Raw genomic sequence first — 16,983 nt, 5'->3', positions numbered from 1 at the left:
TAATGACAACAACATAAACAACACAACAACAAAAACCAAGAACACAATACAATAACAACAACAATGCACATTATCAACATAATATCAACACAACAGCAATACCACAACATAACAATGTAACACAACAGCACAACAGCAACAACATCATAACAAAAACAAACAACACAACACCTCAACAACAACAAAAACAACAATCCAATACGACACAGCAATGCAACAACAACAATAATGCAACAACAAGAACGCAACAACAAAATCAACAACAATGCAACAAGAACACAAAACACAACGGCACAACACAATAGCACAACAGCAAAAACAACAACAACATAACAAAAACAAACAACACAACACCTCAACAACAACAAAAACAACAATCCAATACGACACAGCAATGCAACAACAACAATAATGCAACAACAAGAACGCAACAGCAAAAACAACAACAACAACAACAACAACAAAAACATAACAAAACAAACAACACAACATAAAAGAACAACAACACACCTGTGTCAACATGAATAACCTGAGACGATGGACAAGACCTACAAACTGATTCGAACCTGGAGGTTAAAGCTGCAACGACTCGGTTCCACTGATCCACCACCACAGGCTGATGTCGCCAGCCGCTCAACATCTGTCTGCACATCTGCCAGAGCGAGTGAGACGGGAAACACCGAGAGCAAGACAGCAACAAGACCTCGAAGTGGACCGCCATCGACAGGTCAGACACACCAACTGCTGGGAGACAGACAGGTGAGAGAGAGTGGTGAGAAATATGAGAGACAAGCGAGGACACAAAGGGCGTGGGGTCATTGTCTCACCTGCAGCAGTGGGAGGAGCCAGCATGGCGTGGTTGATGCGGAGCAGGAAGTGCAGCAGAGTCTCCCAGGTGTCTCTACTCATCACAGTGCTCTCTCTGGCCAATAAGCGCACTGCACACAACACCTGCTGACAGAGAGACAGGTAGACCGGACTCACCTGGTCTGACCTGAAGAGGGGGCAGAGCGACAAGACTTTATTAGATTAGAATACATTGTCATAAATACTCTGGCTTAAGGAAAGGTCATGGGGTCAATAGCTGTCTCTTATACACATCTATCGACTTGTGAAACTACCTCCAATAAAGAAAATTATCAAAAAAAAAAAGGAGAAGTTATAACATGTTCAGATCTTCATCTACATCACAATAATGAACAAACACGAACTATTTGAAGTAAAAACACAGATTATTGTGTTGTTCTTCCATATTAAAAACATCATTCAATGGATAACCTGCAGGACGAAGCTGGGCCTGGACACGTTTACCTTGGTCTTCTACAGGATAATGTCAGGGAGAAGTGAACTCTTTCTTCCCACTGCATACCTGGGGAGGTAAAGGGACATGTACCTGGGTGGATAAAGATGTCATACCGTAGGTTTGCCCGTTGCCTTGGAAACATGCGCAGGTTTTAGTCGCCTGTGCATAGGGGGGGACGTGGTTGAGGGAGGGGCACTGGGCAAGCTCAGTACGTTCACTGGGGTGGGCGGGGCACTGCCCGAACGAGGCCGGGAGAAACCTGAGGAAACCACACAACATGAGCACCACCCTGTTCTAATACTGCAGATCAATTCCACCAATCAAATCAGGGCTCGGGGGCAGGGCTTACCATAGGAGGGGAGGAGGTCTCTGAAGGGGCTTTTGGTCACAGCAACACCTGGGAGGAGACGAGGTGAAAAACAAACATCCTCAAACTGAACACTGAACATCACAGGTAAGACTGAAAGTTTGATTTTGATTAATGTGGTCAATAAAATTAACTTTAATCGATCAAGTCCAGACCAGGTTCTCAGTGGCTCTGCTTTGATTGGCTTATTGATCAGATTGACATGATCAATTTGGATTAATCTGGTTTACCAAGAGATGGCAACCGGTCTCTGAAATGGATCCTTGTTGTCAGCCCTGGAGAAACACATCAACTAAAGCATATAGGTATATAGGTGACATGTGTATACCATTATATATAGACAGCCTGTGTATACCAGTGTGTAGGTAATGTGTGTAAACCAGTGTGTAGGTAATGTGTGTAAACCAGTGTGTAGGTAATGTGTGTAAACCAGTGTGTAGGTAATGTGTGTAAACCAGTGTGTAGGTAATGTGTGTATACCAGTGTTTGGCAGCAGCAGCTCCGTTGGTTCTTTATTGACCACTGAGACACCTGTGGAAATAAAGTGAACATTTACTACTACATCATTTACTCAGTATTTTGTTCACATGTTGGTCCAAACATCAAAAGTAAGATTGGGGCTGTAAAATTATTCTTCACTTCCTCCGCATGCAGCACTGTGAGTGGGTAAACCATAAAACAGTAAACTTTAACTGTCATGGATTTTCTCTCTGGTTTTTAAAAGTTATTTCCATATTAATGAAGTGAAACCAACGGCTGCATGGAGAGAAAGAAATCTATAAACTGATGGATGATTCGGGAAATGATAAGCAGGAAGGTCAGACTGTGTGGTTTGTAATAAACAGGATCCAATATGCAGAAACACCACAACGGTCCTTTAAATGTTGGGATATATTGGTAGTAGTTCCTGGGTTAGTTCGTGGTCTGGGATCAGGTGGGGGTCAGGGGTTAGGTAGATGTCTGATCAGGGTCGGTAGGGGTCAGATGAGGATCAGAGGACATAAGTTAGAGTACCAAGGAAGGCGTCAACTAGTGTGCTGACTCCTCTCATGGCTCTGAAGAAGATTTTAGGCAGCTGATTGCGTCCTCCTCTTGACACCTCCTCCTGAGAAGAAGGAGTTGAACCAACAACCACCGGGTGACTGAGAGGAGGCAGAGAGTGAGTGTTAGCAAGAAACACGTCACATGTGCAGCCTGAAACTAGAAAGACTCAACCATGTTTCACAGATATTAAAAGATGATTCACAGAGACTTAAAGACGTGTTACCTGAACATGTGCAGGAACCTGAACCAGGTCTGAGGGACTCTGTCGTCGTCCAGGTCTGCAGGGATCAGAGCCGCGTCCTCATCTGGGACTTTAAACTCAGGGAAGGACGGACCGAAGGTCAGCAGCAACAGCCTGAACGCACAACATAATGACAACAACATAAACAACACAACAACAAAAACCAAGAACACAATACAATAACAACAACAATGCACATTATCAACATAATATCAACACAACAGCAATACCACAACATAACAATGTAACACAACAGCACAACAGCAACAACATCATAACAAAAACAAACAACACAACACCTCAACAACAACAAAAACAACAATCCAATACGACACAGCAATGCAACAACAACAATAATGCAACAACAAGAACGCAACAACAAAATCAACAACAACAACAACAACAAAAACATAACAAAACAAACAACACAACATAAGAGAACAACAACACACCTGTGTCAACATGAATAACCTGAGACGATGGACAAGACCTACAAACTGATTCAAACCTGGAGGTTAAAGCTGCAACGACTCGGTTCCACTGATCCACCACCACAGGCTGATGTCGCCAGCCGCTCAACATCTGTCTGCACATCTGCCAGAGCGAGTGAGACGGGAAACACCGAGAGCAAGACAGCAACAAGACCTCGAAGTGGACCGCCATCGACAGGTCAGACACACCAACTGCTGGGAGACAGACAGGTGAGAGAGAGTGGTGAGAAATATGAGAGACAAGCGAGGACACAAAGGGCGTGGGGTCATTGTCTCACCTGCAGCAGTGGGAGGAGCCAGCATGGCGTGGTTGATGCGGAGCAGGAAGTGCAGCAGAGTCTCCCAGGTGTCTCTACTCATCACAGTGCTCTCTCTGGCCAATAAGCGCACTGCACACAACACCTGCTGACAGAGAGACAGGTAGACCGGACTCACCTGGTCTGACCTGAAGAGGGGGCAGAGCGACAAGACTTTATTAGATTAGAATACATTGTCATAAATACTCTGGCTTAAGGAAAGGTCATGGGGTCAATAAAGGTCACCAGGTACTTTAAGGTGACTGGCTCATTAAAGGTTACAAGGTCGTGGGTTCCTTAGTAAAGGGTTCCTCCTGTGGGGATCAGGTGTGGGATCAGTGTTGCGACGTGTCAGTGGTTGAGTTCAGGTGTGACAGTCTACCTGGCCAAGAACAGGCTGTACAGGTGTCGGAGAATCTTCTGAACGTAAAGGTTGGGCTCTCTGTTGATTGGCGGTGGGATGGAGTCTTTTGGGGAAACCAGCGCCATCAGCCAATCAGTGTAGACATCAACACAGAGTTTGACTGTGTCTCCGTCCAATGGGAGAGTCAAACCGTAACACAACACCTCCATCGTCCACTTCACCTGGAGACACAAGCACAGATTTCTAAACCAGCCACAGGGTCAGATGTTTCCAGCTGTTGTGATGCCATTTGCAGTTCAAACAAACTCTGTGTCCAGTTTATTGGGAACATCTGTCTCAAAGTGAAGCGGGCCTGTCGTAAATTAATGTGCAACTCTGTGAATGATTTTTAGACTCAACAAACACTGATTACAGATCAACACCTGAGTGTGTGTTTAACTTTCCATACAGGTCTCTCACACACACACACACACACACACACACACACACACACACACACACACACACACACACACACACACACTCACCTGTCTGTCTGTATGCAGCAGGCTGTGGTTGTTAGGGTTTCCCAGGGTGGCTCCCAGGGGCTTCAACACAGCAACCACAATGTCTCTGCCCACGGAGGGCGGGAAACAATTGAGCACGCTCATATGACCCCGCCCACTGGACAGTGATTGGTCCATGGCCCGCCAATCAAAGCTCACCTAGACACCTGAGACAGAGACAGACATAAGTTTAATAAGTTAACAAATGGTTTTTCAGTTGATGAAAAGGCTTCAGGTTTTTTCTTCAGTAAGGTTAAAGAGTTATTGCAGGTCTTCACTTGGTCTCTTCAGTTGTTATGACAGACAGACTAGATGCTACATTTCCCATAATGCACTTGGTTATTTATGTATCTACTTATCATATCTGGCTGGTCAGAGATCAGTTTGTTTCAGAGAAGTAGAGAGAAAAAAAAAAGTGATTTCATGAGACACCAGTAACAAACCCAGGCCAGACACCTGAAGACACCTGCTGCGACTCCACGGGAGGTTAGATTTCAACTCTGACACTAACAGTTAAAAACTGATTTAAACGGTGACAGTGAACTCACCACCATCAGACACTTGTTCAGTCTGTCTCACAGATTAATGTCACAGAAAGAGATGAAATGTCGTACCTGCACAGGTGAGTCCAGGAGAGTGAGCAGCAGGTGAGTCGTTGAGCTGACATGCAAACACAAACAGTGAAATCAGTCCAGTCTCATTGAAGGTCAAAAACATAAACCTCCTCCTGCCGCTGCCTTCAGGGTAAGCTGGGAAACTTCACACTTCTTCTCACTGTATCAGTTTAAGTAGAGCCTGTGCCCTCTTCGCCCTGAGCTGTGACTGGCAGGTGACAGTACAGTACTGTGTACCAGGACAGTTTCAGTTTACAGTCAACAATCAGAGTGACGCAGCATCAACATGCAGGGTGGTGTTTGCCGTCAGAGTCCGACAGTATTTAAAGCTCACTGTGCAATTTTCTTCTCATTCTGCACTAAAGACACACGCCCACTCTGCAGTGAACTGGATCTAGAGTCGATACAAAGGGTTAACATGAGTCTGATTCAGTGTGACCACACCACGGTCAGAGGTTAAACAGAATTCAGACATCTATGGACAGTATGAGACCACCCACCCATCCCTGCTACAGGACCCCCAGACTGAGAGACACAAAGTTAGCACCTTTAAACAACTAAAAATCCCTGCTGGTTCAGGTTTTTCCCACAACAGTCAGAGAAGGTCCAGATGAAATGAAAACATCAGTCGAGTCCTCGTTTTGAATTAAATTTTATTTTGTGGTTTTTCCCTTTAAATCAAAAAAAAAAAAAAAATACACCATAATACTTTTCACATTAAAATCAACGGACAGACTGACGGCAGTGCTCGTTTCCATGAAAACCACACAAGGTCTCCACGGCCACCAAGTGAGTGATTGGCTGAGGTTGAGACTTTTAATTTCCTAAAGCAATAATCTTGTTGCCAGGCAACACAGGAGAGCTGTACCGATTGGCTGGCAGTGAGAAAAAAAAAGAAAAAAAAAAAAAAAGATCAAATAAAAATTATTGCTGTCTGAGAAGTTCAAACAGAACAAAGAGAAAGAGGGAGCGGTGACTCGCAGAGGTCAGAGGTCAGTAGGGTTGTTTCTTGATGAATCTGGTGAACATGGCGTAGGCAGCAATTGGTTTATCTGTTGGAACCATGTGACCAGAACCCTGCAGGAGGACAGAGGTCAAAGGTCAGCAGCAGAGTCTAAACAATACAACCCTCCCATCACCAATAAATCAATCAACAGTAAAACAGATCACAGATGAGCAACCTGTGCAGAATGTGGATCAAACATCATGAGACCTACCATCAATAAAACACATTAAAAACTCAGACAGGTGAGCAGCAGCAGACCTGATAAAGATGGTCAGCTGATAATGATAAACAAGGTGTTTACCTTGATGGTGAGGAAGGCGATGTTGTCAAACTCTTTGACGAAGCCTCCGACTTGCCGACCGTCTTTATCATCATAGAGCCATGGACGCCTCTGGACCTCCACCTGAAAGACACCTGAGGTTACTACACCTGAAGACACCTGGCATCACACTTTGAGACTACCTTGTACCTTATTCTAACTGCCTTTCACAACTGGACCCACTTGATTATTAACTTTAACAGGAAGTTACCTGCTGATGCAGAGATTCCACGAACCACTCGTCCCCCATGAAGTTACAGGCCATGTCCACGTCTCCGTTATACACCAGGACACGGTACTTCTGCAGAGAACATCACAAAACTTTAACAAGGACGTGCACCACACACACACACACACACACCTGGATTAACAGGCCACACCCATCAGCTAATCACCAGCTGAGCTCTATAGTTCCTGTCACTGTTAAACATCTGACTCCATCATCTCTCTCTCTCTCTCTATATATAAACATCAGCACATTCAGAGACCCAGGTCCAATCTAATGAATGTAAAGCTACACAAGATGTTAAAAACTATCTTATAGTAAAACCATGTAGTCTTACAAATGTACTTACAAAAAAGAAGAAGAGGAGATACGAAAAAAAACGTTTATGCTGCAAACACAAGAGTGCAAATAACTGAAGCGGCGTGCTTACCTGCTGCTGCATCATCGCTAGAATCTGCACCCAGCAGGTGATGGATCACAACACGTCGCTGCAGCTGAAACATGTTGTTTGAACACCATGCTGATAAAATTTCCCGTTTTCGTGGCAGAAAAGCGAGGGTGTCCCAACGTTTGCCGCTGTATTTATACCCTCCCTCTTAATTAAGAGACCCTCCAGAGCCGTGAGTGTGACTCCACACAGACTGACAGTCCGTCACCGAGTGGGACGGTGTTCGGACCAGATTGGAAGTGGGTCTCTGAGCAAGTGCGCCACTGAACTCCACAGGAGTTCTTTTCTTCCTGTGGAAATCCAGTTATTATATTCCCCCCTTTCTGCACATCTCCGTCACTACTCTGCTGTTCATTTTACCAGTGATCCACGTTACACTTTTATACTGAATTGAAGTGAGAGTGGATGTTATCTCATGAGTCTAACTAAATTAAAACGTTAAACAAAAACAGGTGTGTTCACCGACCAGAGCAGAGAGCAGCTTCAGGTACTGTTTCTTGACGTCCATGTAGAGACGACCATAGTTCAGATTCACCTCAGCACTGCAACACAAGGAAGAGGTAAAAAGGTTTTTTTAACAACTTTATTGACAAATCACAGCAGGGGAAACACACACACACACACACACACACACACACACACACACTAAAGTCAGGGACAATAAACAACAGTGTAATGTGGAGCGGGACAGGTGTAGTAGGAGAGATGTATGGTTGTACAGGTGTGAAAGATGGGTAGTGTTACTTGCAGATAGGTGAGCAGGTGTGTAAGGTGTAGTCCAACAGGTGAGTTTAGGTTGTGTACATTACCCTCAGGACTGATGAGTAGAGTGGCTCTGACTTACAGGTCAACAGGTGTTCAATAGGACAGGTATGTAGTTTTTTTTTTTTTTTTTTTTTTCTCAGATGTGCAGAGTTGTGCAGGTGTGAAATGGGACAGGTGTCACAGGCAAGTTTCAGGTTGCAGTTACCTGCAGATGACCCAATCCAGGGCTTTGGGACTGATGTGAATGGCGGCTTTGACATACGGGTTGTTCAGGAAGAGGGTGGAGGGGGTGGAGTTGGTACAGGGGGGGTCCAGACGGACAGACAGGTGGATATTTGCCAGATTTCGGAACTTCTGCACAGAGTCAAAGGAAAAGCAGGTATGTATCCATCCGTCAGGTGAGTGAGCTTTGATGTAAACACACAGGTGACTTCGTACTCACCTGATTCCAAAGCTTAGTCCACGGATGGTTGATGAACGAGTTCCCCAGATCCCTGATCACCAGCTTGCCTTGGTTAACACTGATAATCAATAAAACAATCAATAACAGAAGTCAACACCTGTCACCTGTCCGTGTTCGAGACACCTGCGCCGGCTGCTGGTGAGTTTAAGTCCAGCAGCAGCAGCAGCAGCAGCAGCTACAGACTCTGTGTTTTGGATTAAATAAATTTACATTTGTTCTGTAAAGTAAAACAATGATGATGAGTCAGAGGTCAAAGGTCACAGCTCACCTGACTTTCTGGCCGACTCCACCTGGACAGGAAGCGTACAGGTTGTACATGTTCAGTCCTGAACTGTAGACGATGTCCTGAACCTCCCCCACCTGAGACAAAATTTAGATTTAACTCACTATAAACCAGTTCAGACGGACTTGACCTTCCTATAAGATCCAGAACATCTGGACCTAAACCAGGGCCAGACTAGTAATATAAAACTAGTCCAGTTTAACCAGACTAGTAATATAAAACTAGTCTAATATAGATCATCGCTGGATTCAGTCTTGTTTAGACATGATTTTATTTATTTAACTATAAACCAGTTATGATTGGCTGCGTATGAAGACCGGTTCAGACCGGTTCAGACCGGTTCAGACTTACGCTGGCGCTGCAGTTCGGTTCCTGGTTGTTGAAGAAGTTGCATGTCTTGTTTTTGCAGCAGAACGTCTGCAGATTGCTCCACAGTCGACTTCCCAGCAGGCCGTGGTAGTATGCAAAGTACACCAGAGAGTTATCGTTCATCTCATAACTCGACATACCGTTTCCCACGGCAACGCCCTAGCAGGACAGGCAAGATACAGATAACATGATTGCTAATGATAGCATTCCACAGGCTAACAGTGATCCTACACCTCTGTCTCCACCCTGAAATATTATCAGCTTGTAATACTGCAATACCAGTAGGGTGCAGTACTGCAGTACCAGTGTGTAGTACTGCAGTGCGTACCTGCAGGTTGAGGCTGGGGTCCTCCATCACCCTCTCCGCCAGCGTCGGGATGTAGATTCCTCCGTAACTCTCTCCGGTGAGGAAAAGTTCGTTCTTGCTGAACTCCGGAAACAGACTGAAGAACTCCTTCAGAGCCAGGTAGTTGTTCATCGACACCTGAGGAGAAAAAACACTTTTAAGACCTGAACACCTGTGAGCCAATCAGGACTTGAGTTTCAGACGTGTCACTGACCTCCGTGTCGTTGGTGACATATTTCTGATCGTCAGAGTACGAGAAGCCAACTCCTGCTGGAGACTCCAGGTACAACATGTTGGCAATCTGCTCGGAAACAGTGAACCAATCAGCTTTTAGAAAAATCACAAACGCATTAACCAAATCACATGATGGCGTGCAGATTTACCCTGCAACCTTTTAACTGACCTTGTTCCAGGAGTACGGGTTGTACTGCAGTGTCACTCCATCATCTTGGATCTTAAACGACAGAGGTCAGAGGTCACCAACGCTGATACAGGCGAGTGCGGGTTAAGTGGGTGGAGTCAAAGGTTACCTACCAGGAAGGGTCCGTGTTCAGTCAGCAGTCCGTCCAAAGAGCTGCATCCGGGGCCGCCATTCAACCACAACACCACGGGGTCAGAGGACGGGTTGTTCTGAGACTCCAGGAACCTGAAAAACAACCACAAGCTCAGGTGACGTACCAAAACCCAGGTGGTCGCAGCAAGGTTCAGGTGAACATGTAGGTGACATAGCAACGTTGGGTGAATGTACAGGTGTGTGTCAGTTCAGGTGTTCTATACTCCGGTGTGGCTTTACTGGCCTATGTATTGATGCTCAAGTGACACAGTGTACACAGGTGATTAACTGATGCTCAGGTAGAAAAAGCCAGTCATGACAACAGGTGTCCTCAGGTTTGTTTTGTTTTTCAGAAAGTGTTCAGAAATGAAAACACCCCGAGTTTGTTACAGCTGATATTTTATGATTTAGGTGAATATCAGATGATGTGTCAGGTGTGTGTCTCAGGTACTGACCAGTAGTGCAGGTGTTTCCCATCAGCAACACTCAGGTATCCAGAGTAATGTCTGAAGCTCGGCTGTTTCTGCAGACCGGGCAGATAAGTCACCTCATCCGCATCTCGAGCTGCGTCACCGCCCAGCAGAAAGGACAGGAAGTAACACAGCAACAACATGTCCATCTGAAATCTAGAGGCTGAAAAACAGGAAGTGACATCATCAATCATCACTGGCGTCTGAAAACGACCCAGAGATGAAGGCTGCTCAGCTCTTCATCTGTTGGTCAAGTCACATTCAGATCATCTGAGTGGGAGGTGAGTGCAGAGATCTCCAGCAGGGGGCGCTGCGGGATTAAAGGAACCGGGTCTAAAGCGCGTGGTATTGTGAAGGATGTAATGTGTGAGTGATTGACTGAGAACCGTGAATGTATTATGTAAAACACATGATTTTAAAGAGGAACTAAGGTTTGTGGTGTCAGCTGAATCTGTCACAAGAAGGCTCCGATTAACAATTTGTTTTATCCGTTATAAATTAGGAGGTTATTTTTGCCCAATGACAAAATAAATGTTAAATTCCGGTGTTTTTCAATGAAGTCTGGTAGATTACGCATAAGGGAACATGCGGGCAGTTTGTTTTTAACCTGCTGTTTCTCTATTAAACTGACTCCTAACTTATGACACTAACAACAAACTCAAACACGCTTATGCAAGTCACACAGTTTAACTCAATGAAGTTAGTTTCCGTTTGTTTTATTAACATCCGGAAGCAGGCTAGCTCAGGCTAACTGCTAACACGCATAAACAACAGCAAAGTTTGGCACAAAACACTAAAAACCCGAGAGAGAAATGAATGAGATTCTGTCGGTCGACAAAGAGACAACTCACCTTCTGTCCGCACCTGGTTTCTTCTTTCCACAGGTAACGTTGTGACTGCAGCTGCAGCTAATGAAGAGTCGCAGCGGTCATATGACAGTACACGGTCACATGACCTCCTGTCTCCTCCCCATGTTTAACTTTTCATAATGAGGTGTGAGCTGTAACTTCTACACGATAAATACATGAAAACATTAAAGTTGTAGTTAATGTTTTTTTTTTAAGAGACTGGGAGCAAAATCACAAAATTTGGGCTCTGAGATTTTGTTAATCTGACATTAAAATGGGATTTTGAACATTTAAAATTTATGAAATAATGAGCTGCAGAACTCACTGTATTTGTTAGTTTTATTTTCACAGCAAAGTGGACACACGCTGTATAATTCAAGTTTATAATTATTAATTGCAGTAACAAGGACATAAACAAGGTGCGTTCGACTTCATGGGGCGCTGCATACCATTATATTAACGTGATGCATGCTGGTTAAATTTCCTTAATGAGTTTTGTTCATAACAGAAGACTGGTTATAATTGTATTTCTCGATTTAGTCCGATTTTCGCCGGCGTTACAGAACATGACAGTGTCTCATGAAATTAAAATCTCGCGGGAGCAAGCCGGAGTCAGGTGCTGCAGTTGCTCCTGTCTATGGTCTATAGTTATCAATAAAACAAGAAGAGATTAAAAATCTGAAAGTGTTGCTCTATGTGTGACCTTTCCCCATCACCTTCCGTTTTCATAAAACATTACATTTAATTTCCTGTTTCAACAGACTGATGTACACTTGTCTGGCCTGAAATGTTTTAGAGCATATTTTTGGGTGAGTAAACAGTGTGTATAGGTTTTAACAAACTGTCTGACATATTGACCATTGAGCAGTAAAGAACTACATGTAATTAAAAAAAAGTAGCTTAACTACATTTTGCAGTAGCTTGATGGTACTTCAGGTTATAGTATAGCCAAGTTATAGTTTGAGCTACAAAAGGAAAGAAATTATTTCATCTTCCTGCTCTCCTGTAATTGAACCCTCTGACCAGCTGATGTCCAGGCAACACATTAGTTAGGCAATCACCACCACACACTTTGTGATCTTTGTGTAGTGCATGTGTAAAAGCCAAGGGTGGACGTTGCTTAATGCTTACTCATTGACATCATCATGGATAAACCTCCCAAATCTCAGCCTTAGGAAGAATCTCCATGGTCATACTTAAAGCAATTATTGTTTACACAATCAAAGCTGACATTACTTACACTTTCCCATGAACAGGATTATTTTATTGTGTCTGTTTGTTACAACCAGTGAACAAGTAGACACCTTTCACAATCAACTCAGTTGAGTGGCATATTTTGCTGGCATGCAACTTTCTTGTATTATATCTATTTATAAATTTCATATCACATGTAAATTGTCAACTTGATAATTTTTCTTTTTTTACAAAGTAGCTTGAATTACTTTTTCTAAGTAGCTTTAATCAAATAAACTAGGTTTCTCTCTAGAGTCGCTTTACTGTAGTTCATCTTCTTCCAGAGTGAAGTAATTGGTAGATTGCTAAGCTTTGCTTTCAGAGTAGCAACATTGGCAGTACAGTGCACATTGTAATATTGTCATCTTGTTGACAGTTTGTCAAACTCCATCTCTTGTTTAAAATATTAATGAGGTAATCTGTTCTCTGCTTGGCTGTTACTCCAGACCTTTATTGAACTGGTTACCATGGAAAATGAAAACACAGCCAAGCTGAAATCAAACATCCTGAGCGAACTTTATTTAAAAAAAAAAAACAAACCGACAAACGCAAACCAGAACTTTTTAAAAAAAAACCTATACAACAGGTGAGTGACGGAGCGAGGCTTCTTCAGGGCCGGGGAGGTGGTCTCATCCCGGGAGGGGGCGGTCCTAAAACACCAGAGCAAAGAGGTCACATGATCTGCTCACACCGAGTATGATTAACGATAATGCAATTAACAATGTTACACTCAAAGAGCTGACCAACCCCATCTCCATGGTAACAGCTTACCTCTCATACCAGGCGGTGGTGGCCTCATGCCTGGAGGGGGCATCCCCATTGGAGCTCCTCGTCCGGGACCAGGAGGCATCCCCATTGGAGGACCCATAGGGGGCCGCATGCCAGGGGGAGGACCCATCATACCTGCAGGGAAAGGAGCCAGGTAACAACAAATCAGCTGACAGAAAAATGAAAACAGAATCAAGTCAGGTGATTGAGGTCTCCAAGTGTCACACAGGAGGTGTTCACATACAGTACTGAGTGTAGGTCACCTGGGTTTAGGGGCAGGTGGGTTTATGAACGTATAGAGCAGAAAATATGTCGAGGCCTTGGGCACGTTCAACTGATTAAAACAAACTAATCTGCTCCATCAGACACTTGGAGACAAATAAAGAATCAACAAATATTTTGCAGATCAGCTGAGAACAAGATGGAACATCGGTCTGAGCCTGTGGGTGCAGTGAACCTGCTGGTTCCTGGTGTCAGTAGGTCATCACTAATCGGTTTCTAGGGTCTCTGCGTAGAGTTTGATATTTAGTCCCATTTTGGATCTTGTTCCAAGTTGGTAAAACATCCAGATTCATCAAGCTGAGAAACAACCTGCTGCTGCATCAATACATGTTAACAGATCACTACAGGTGATGACAAACATGTGACTTCACAGTTCCTCTCACCTGGAGGTGGGGCTCCCCGACCCATCGGGGGTGGGGCTCCTCGTCCAGGTGGATACTGTGTGGGGGCCCCGGCGATGCTTGCACCTGCTGCTGCTGCGGCAACCGTCCCTCTGCCCTGCGGGGTCATCACCTAGACACACAAAGGCAGCCGTCATCACCTGAACACATACACACACACCTGAGCACTGAGGAGATGTTGTTGCTATGGTTACCTGCTGCGAAGGCCCACCGACACCTCTGACTGGACCGGCGAGTCCAGCTGGAGCCTGAGGCATTGGAGCTCCTGCGGGGACACCACGACCTGCTGCCCGTCCCACACCTGGACCCCCGGCTACACCTGCCAATGGGACCCGGGCTATACCAGTCTGAACACAGACGGACAGGAGACAGGAGCTTGTCAATGAACAGTTTGTAATAACGTTTTTTGAGAATCAGGTTTGGTTAACCGAAGCCGGAGACACTTGAGCTGTACCGTTACCTGGCTACAAGTAATACTTACATCTTTAGGGGGTGGGCCCTCCACTGTCATAGAAACTAGGTTCTCCCCCCTCAGCAGAACCAGACCCAGCACTCTCTTCTCCTCCCGCTCCGGCTGCTTTGAGTTCTTTGGCCTGAAGAAAGGAGAGAGAAAAAAAGACAAACTCATTACAAAACATGCCATGGCCTTGACTGACATAGGTTTACGGGAAAAAGAGAGACCAAAGAGCAAGCAAGAGAGCGTCTTTCTCAAAAACCCATGTGTGATGACAGCAGGATAACATACATTTTATAGCCATGTTAAAACTAAACAAACCACACTAAGTGACGCATTCTGTCTGTCTATCTCCTCCTCCCTCGTTTAAACACAGCACAACACCTACACACAACAATCAGCACTTAATGGCGGTCAGCTGGTCAGTGTGTGTGCGCAGCACAAGCATCACTTATATGCAGGGGATGATCGCTCTGATGACACTGATCACTCAGATCTTTGGCCACAACCCTGGACTGACAGCATGATTAAAACGTGGTTTCATTCATTCAGTTTCTAATGTCTCCACATCTCTAACTGATGTTTTCACATTATCTGAAGGAGGTGTTTCCTCTTCAAGGAGGTTTTTAATAAACAATACTGAGCGTCTGACAAAACAGTCACAGCTGGAACCGGATTCTTCTGAACTTTCCACATGATGAAAACTGAGGCTTCCAAAAGAAGGGAGGACAGAAAACTTTATTCAAAATGATGTTTACAAGACTGAAGAGGTCAAATTATTGAAATCAAAACTAAGGACTGTTTTTAATTGACTGATTAACCTGATGAAAAGGAAAATTTTTCAGATGAATGAATGAATAAACAGTTTAATCGATATTACAAAGGTAATGATCAGGTGACAGGTCAACATTTGAACTTACTTGATCTTCCTGAACTCGTCACAGTCGCACAGGATCAGGTTCATGTGTTTGTCGAAAGCTTTAAATGTGCCGATGAAGATGCGACCGTCCTGCAGGATGCACCTCATCCTGAAGTCGATGTGCTGCAGCATCTTACTGCTCTTGCCCACCGTCTGAAAACCAATCAGAGACAACCGTCACTGTGATGTCACCTTCCCACTCCAATACAACAATACAAACATTTATCATATAGATCTGGGTTGGGTTCTGATACCTGGTTCCACTTTGAATACTGATGGGATCAGTAATGTCCTCAGACTTGTAACAAGACTTACTGAACCTTTAATCTCACTTGGTAAGTTTTCAGGTAGAAAACCTGCAGGAAACATCAGCGGCTGTAGATAATATCATCTGTAGATAATTCATGTGAACTGTGAAACTTCAGCCTGTTAATGCAACTGAACTCTGCCAAAGATTGTTTGTGGAGAGGCATCACTCTGCAACATCTCTCCATGACCACCAGTGAACCTTTTGTAGATCAATAGAGTGGAGACTTTTGATGAGACTCTGATCATGATAAGTTGCTCCCGGCTCCTTCTTCAACTTTTTATGCATCAGATCAATATGTGGAGCTTGTTGGAGTAGTTTGTGAAGAATCAGGTGTGAGGTCAGTTTGTTCCACATGTTATTTCATTCTGGCACAAAAAACCTGAACCTTTATTTTTTAGCTGTGGTTTCTGAAAGACGACAAAAGACCCAGACCCAGAGACACGGACTAACACCCAGACCCATTGTTAAAGGCTGGCGGAGTGTAGCCGTTAGCCCCATTAGCTGGGCTAGCCTAAGATTACAGTCCGTAAACTCAGCAAGTCCGTTACCGGGCTGTGAGTAGCCCAGGCTGTAGTTTAACGGACCCGTATTTACACTCAGACTGAACGCAAGCGTCGACTCGGGCATTTGCGTTTTGTATGAAGGAGACCGAACTGACCATAACATAACCGGGAAGCTAACTGGGGTGCTAACGGCTAACAGAACAAACATACAGTAAGTCACCGACTGTTTGTTGCTCGTTAACGGACAAAGGGACTGATACCCGACGACGAACTGATTATTATTATTATCTGACTAATAGGTTTGACCCGCGCGGAGCTGCAGCTCTTCACCGACGTTCATCTTACGTTCATTCAAACTCCCGCCATCATCACAATTAAACCGTAATTCATTAAAATACGGAGAGTCCCGTGGCGGGGAGCCCGTGGACTCTCTCTCCAATAGACACTCACCATGTTTGCGGTTCTGATGGCTCCGATTCCCGCCGGATTCACCGAACAAACCCAAAAAATTGACCCGCGGATCACTCGCCAGGCCCTTCTTTATCTGCAGTTACAGGAAGTGACGCAGACGGTAGAGTGTCGCAGCGGAATTACTCCTACCTGGACAAAGGAACATAAAAGGGTTCCTGTAGTACAGTTCCATTGAGCGACGTTCCTCCAACAAAAAGCTTCATATTTATCAGTCGTGGAAAGTAACTGAGTACTTTTACTCCAGCATTGTAGTTGTATTTCATTATATTAAGAAAAAAGGC

At 44.5% G+C, this 16,983-nt stretch overlaps 3 protein-coding genes across 5 annotated transcripts in view; all 3 read right to left on the bottom strand.

Annotated features, from left to right (window-relative positions):
- LOC111656533 (ral GTPase-activating protein subunit beta-like) overlaps positions 1-5,434 on the bottom strand; it is an 11,704-nt gene extending 6,270 nt beyond the window's left edge. Inside the window, exons 1-11 of one of the 3 annotated variants that reach the window (XM_023408267.2) lie at positions 5,266-5,434; positions 4,634-4,818; positions 4,125-4,327; positions 3,725-3,891; positions 3,464-3,641; positions 2,938-3,069; positions 2,685-2,812; positions 2,151-2,201; positions 1,901-1,945; positions 1,653-1,700; positions 1,417-1,562 (exon numbers count right to left, since the gene is read on the bottom strand). In XM_023408267.2, coding sequence (XP_023264035.1) covers positions 1,417-1,562; positions 1,653-1,700; positions 1,901-1,945; positions 2,151-2,201; positions 2,685-2,812; positions 2,938-3,069; positions 3,464-3,641; positions 3,725-3,891; positions 4,125-4,327; positions 4,634-4,789 — 1,254 coding nt within the window. In that variant the 5' untranslated portion in view covers positions 4,790-4,818; positions 5,266-5,434. The remainder of the gene's footprint in view (positions 1-1,416; positions 1,563-1,652; positions 1,701-1,900; positions 1,946-2,150; positions 2,202-2,684; positions 2,813-2,937; positions 3,070-3,463; positions 3,642-3,724; positions 3,892-4,124; positions 4,328-4,633; positions 4,819-5,265) is intronic. The other 2 variants (XM_023408268.2, XM_023408269.2) reach the window with 2 other exon arrangements.
- A 466-nt stretch (positions 5,435-5,900) lies between these two features.
- ctsa (cathepsin A) lies at positions 5,901-11,479 on the bottom strand. The gene is made up of 14 exons (XM_023408270.2): positions 11,365-11,479; positions 10,499-10,676; positions 10,025-10,136; positions 9,894-9,944; positions 9,705-9,791; positions 9,473-9,628; positions 9,127-9,303; positions 8,761-8,852; positions 8,472-8,550; positions 8,235-8,383; positions 7,731-7,806; positions 6,802-6,891; positions 6,573-6,674; positions 5,901-6,342 (listed from the first exon to the last, which is right to left on the bottom strand). The coding sequence occupies exons 2-14, from the start codon at positions 10,660-10,662 to the stop codon at positions 6,259-6,261; spliced, it is 1,419 nt and encodes a 472-aa protein (XP_023264038.1). The 5' UTR covers positions 10,663-10,676; positions 11,365-11,479; the 3' UTR covers positions 5,901-6,258.
- A 1,612-nt stretch (positions 11,480-13,091) lies between these two features.
- Positions 13,092-16,814, bottom strand: snrpb (small nuclear ribonucleoprotein polypeptides B and B1). The gene is made up of 7 exons (XM_023408242.2): positions 16,682-16,814; positions 15,420-15,571; positions 14,527-14,638; positions 14,240-14,392; positions 14,028-14,157; positions 13,366-13,497; positions 13,092-13,244 (listed from the first exon to the last, which is right to left on the bottom strand). The coding sequence occupies exons 1-7, from the start codon at positions 16,682-16,684 to the stop codon at positions 13,204-13,206; spliced, it is 723 nt and encodes a 240-aa protein (XP_023264010.1). The 5' UTR covers positions 16,685-16,814; the 3' UTR covers positions 13,092-13,203.
- Positions 16,815-16,983: the final 169 nt, after the last annotated feature.

The sequence above is a fragment of the Seriola lalandi genome, unplaced genomic scaffold (assembly GCF_002814215.2).
Source record: "Seriola lalandi dorsalis isolate HSWRI2012SDOR001 ecotype SW California unplaced genomic scaffold, Sedor1 jcf7180002054358, whole genome shotgun sequence".
Taxonomy (NCBI): Eukaryota; Metazoa; Chordata; class Actinopteri; order Carangiformes; family Carangidae; genus Seriola; species Seriola lalandi.
The sequence above is the reverse complement of the archived record's forward strand: the minus strand, read 5'-3'. Positions and strand labels throughout refer to the sequence as shown.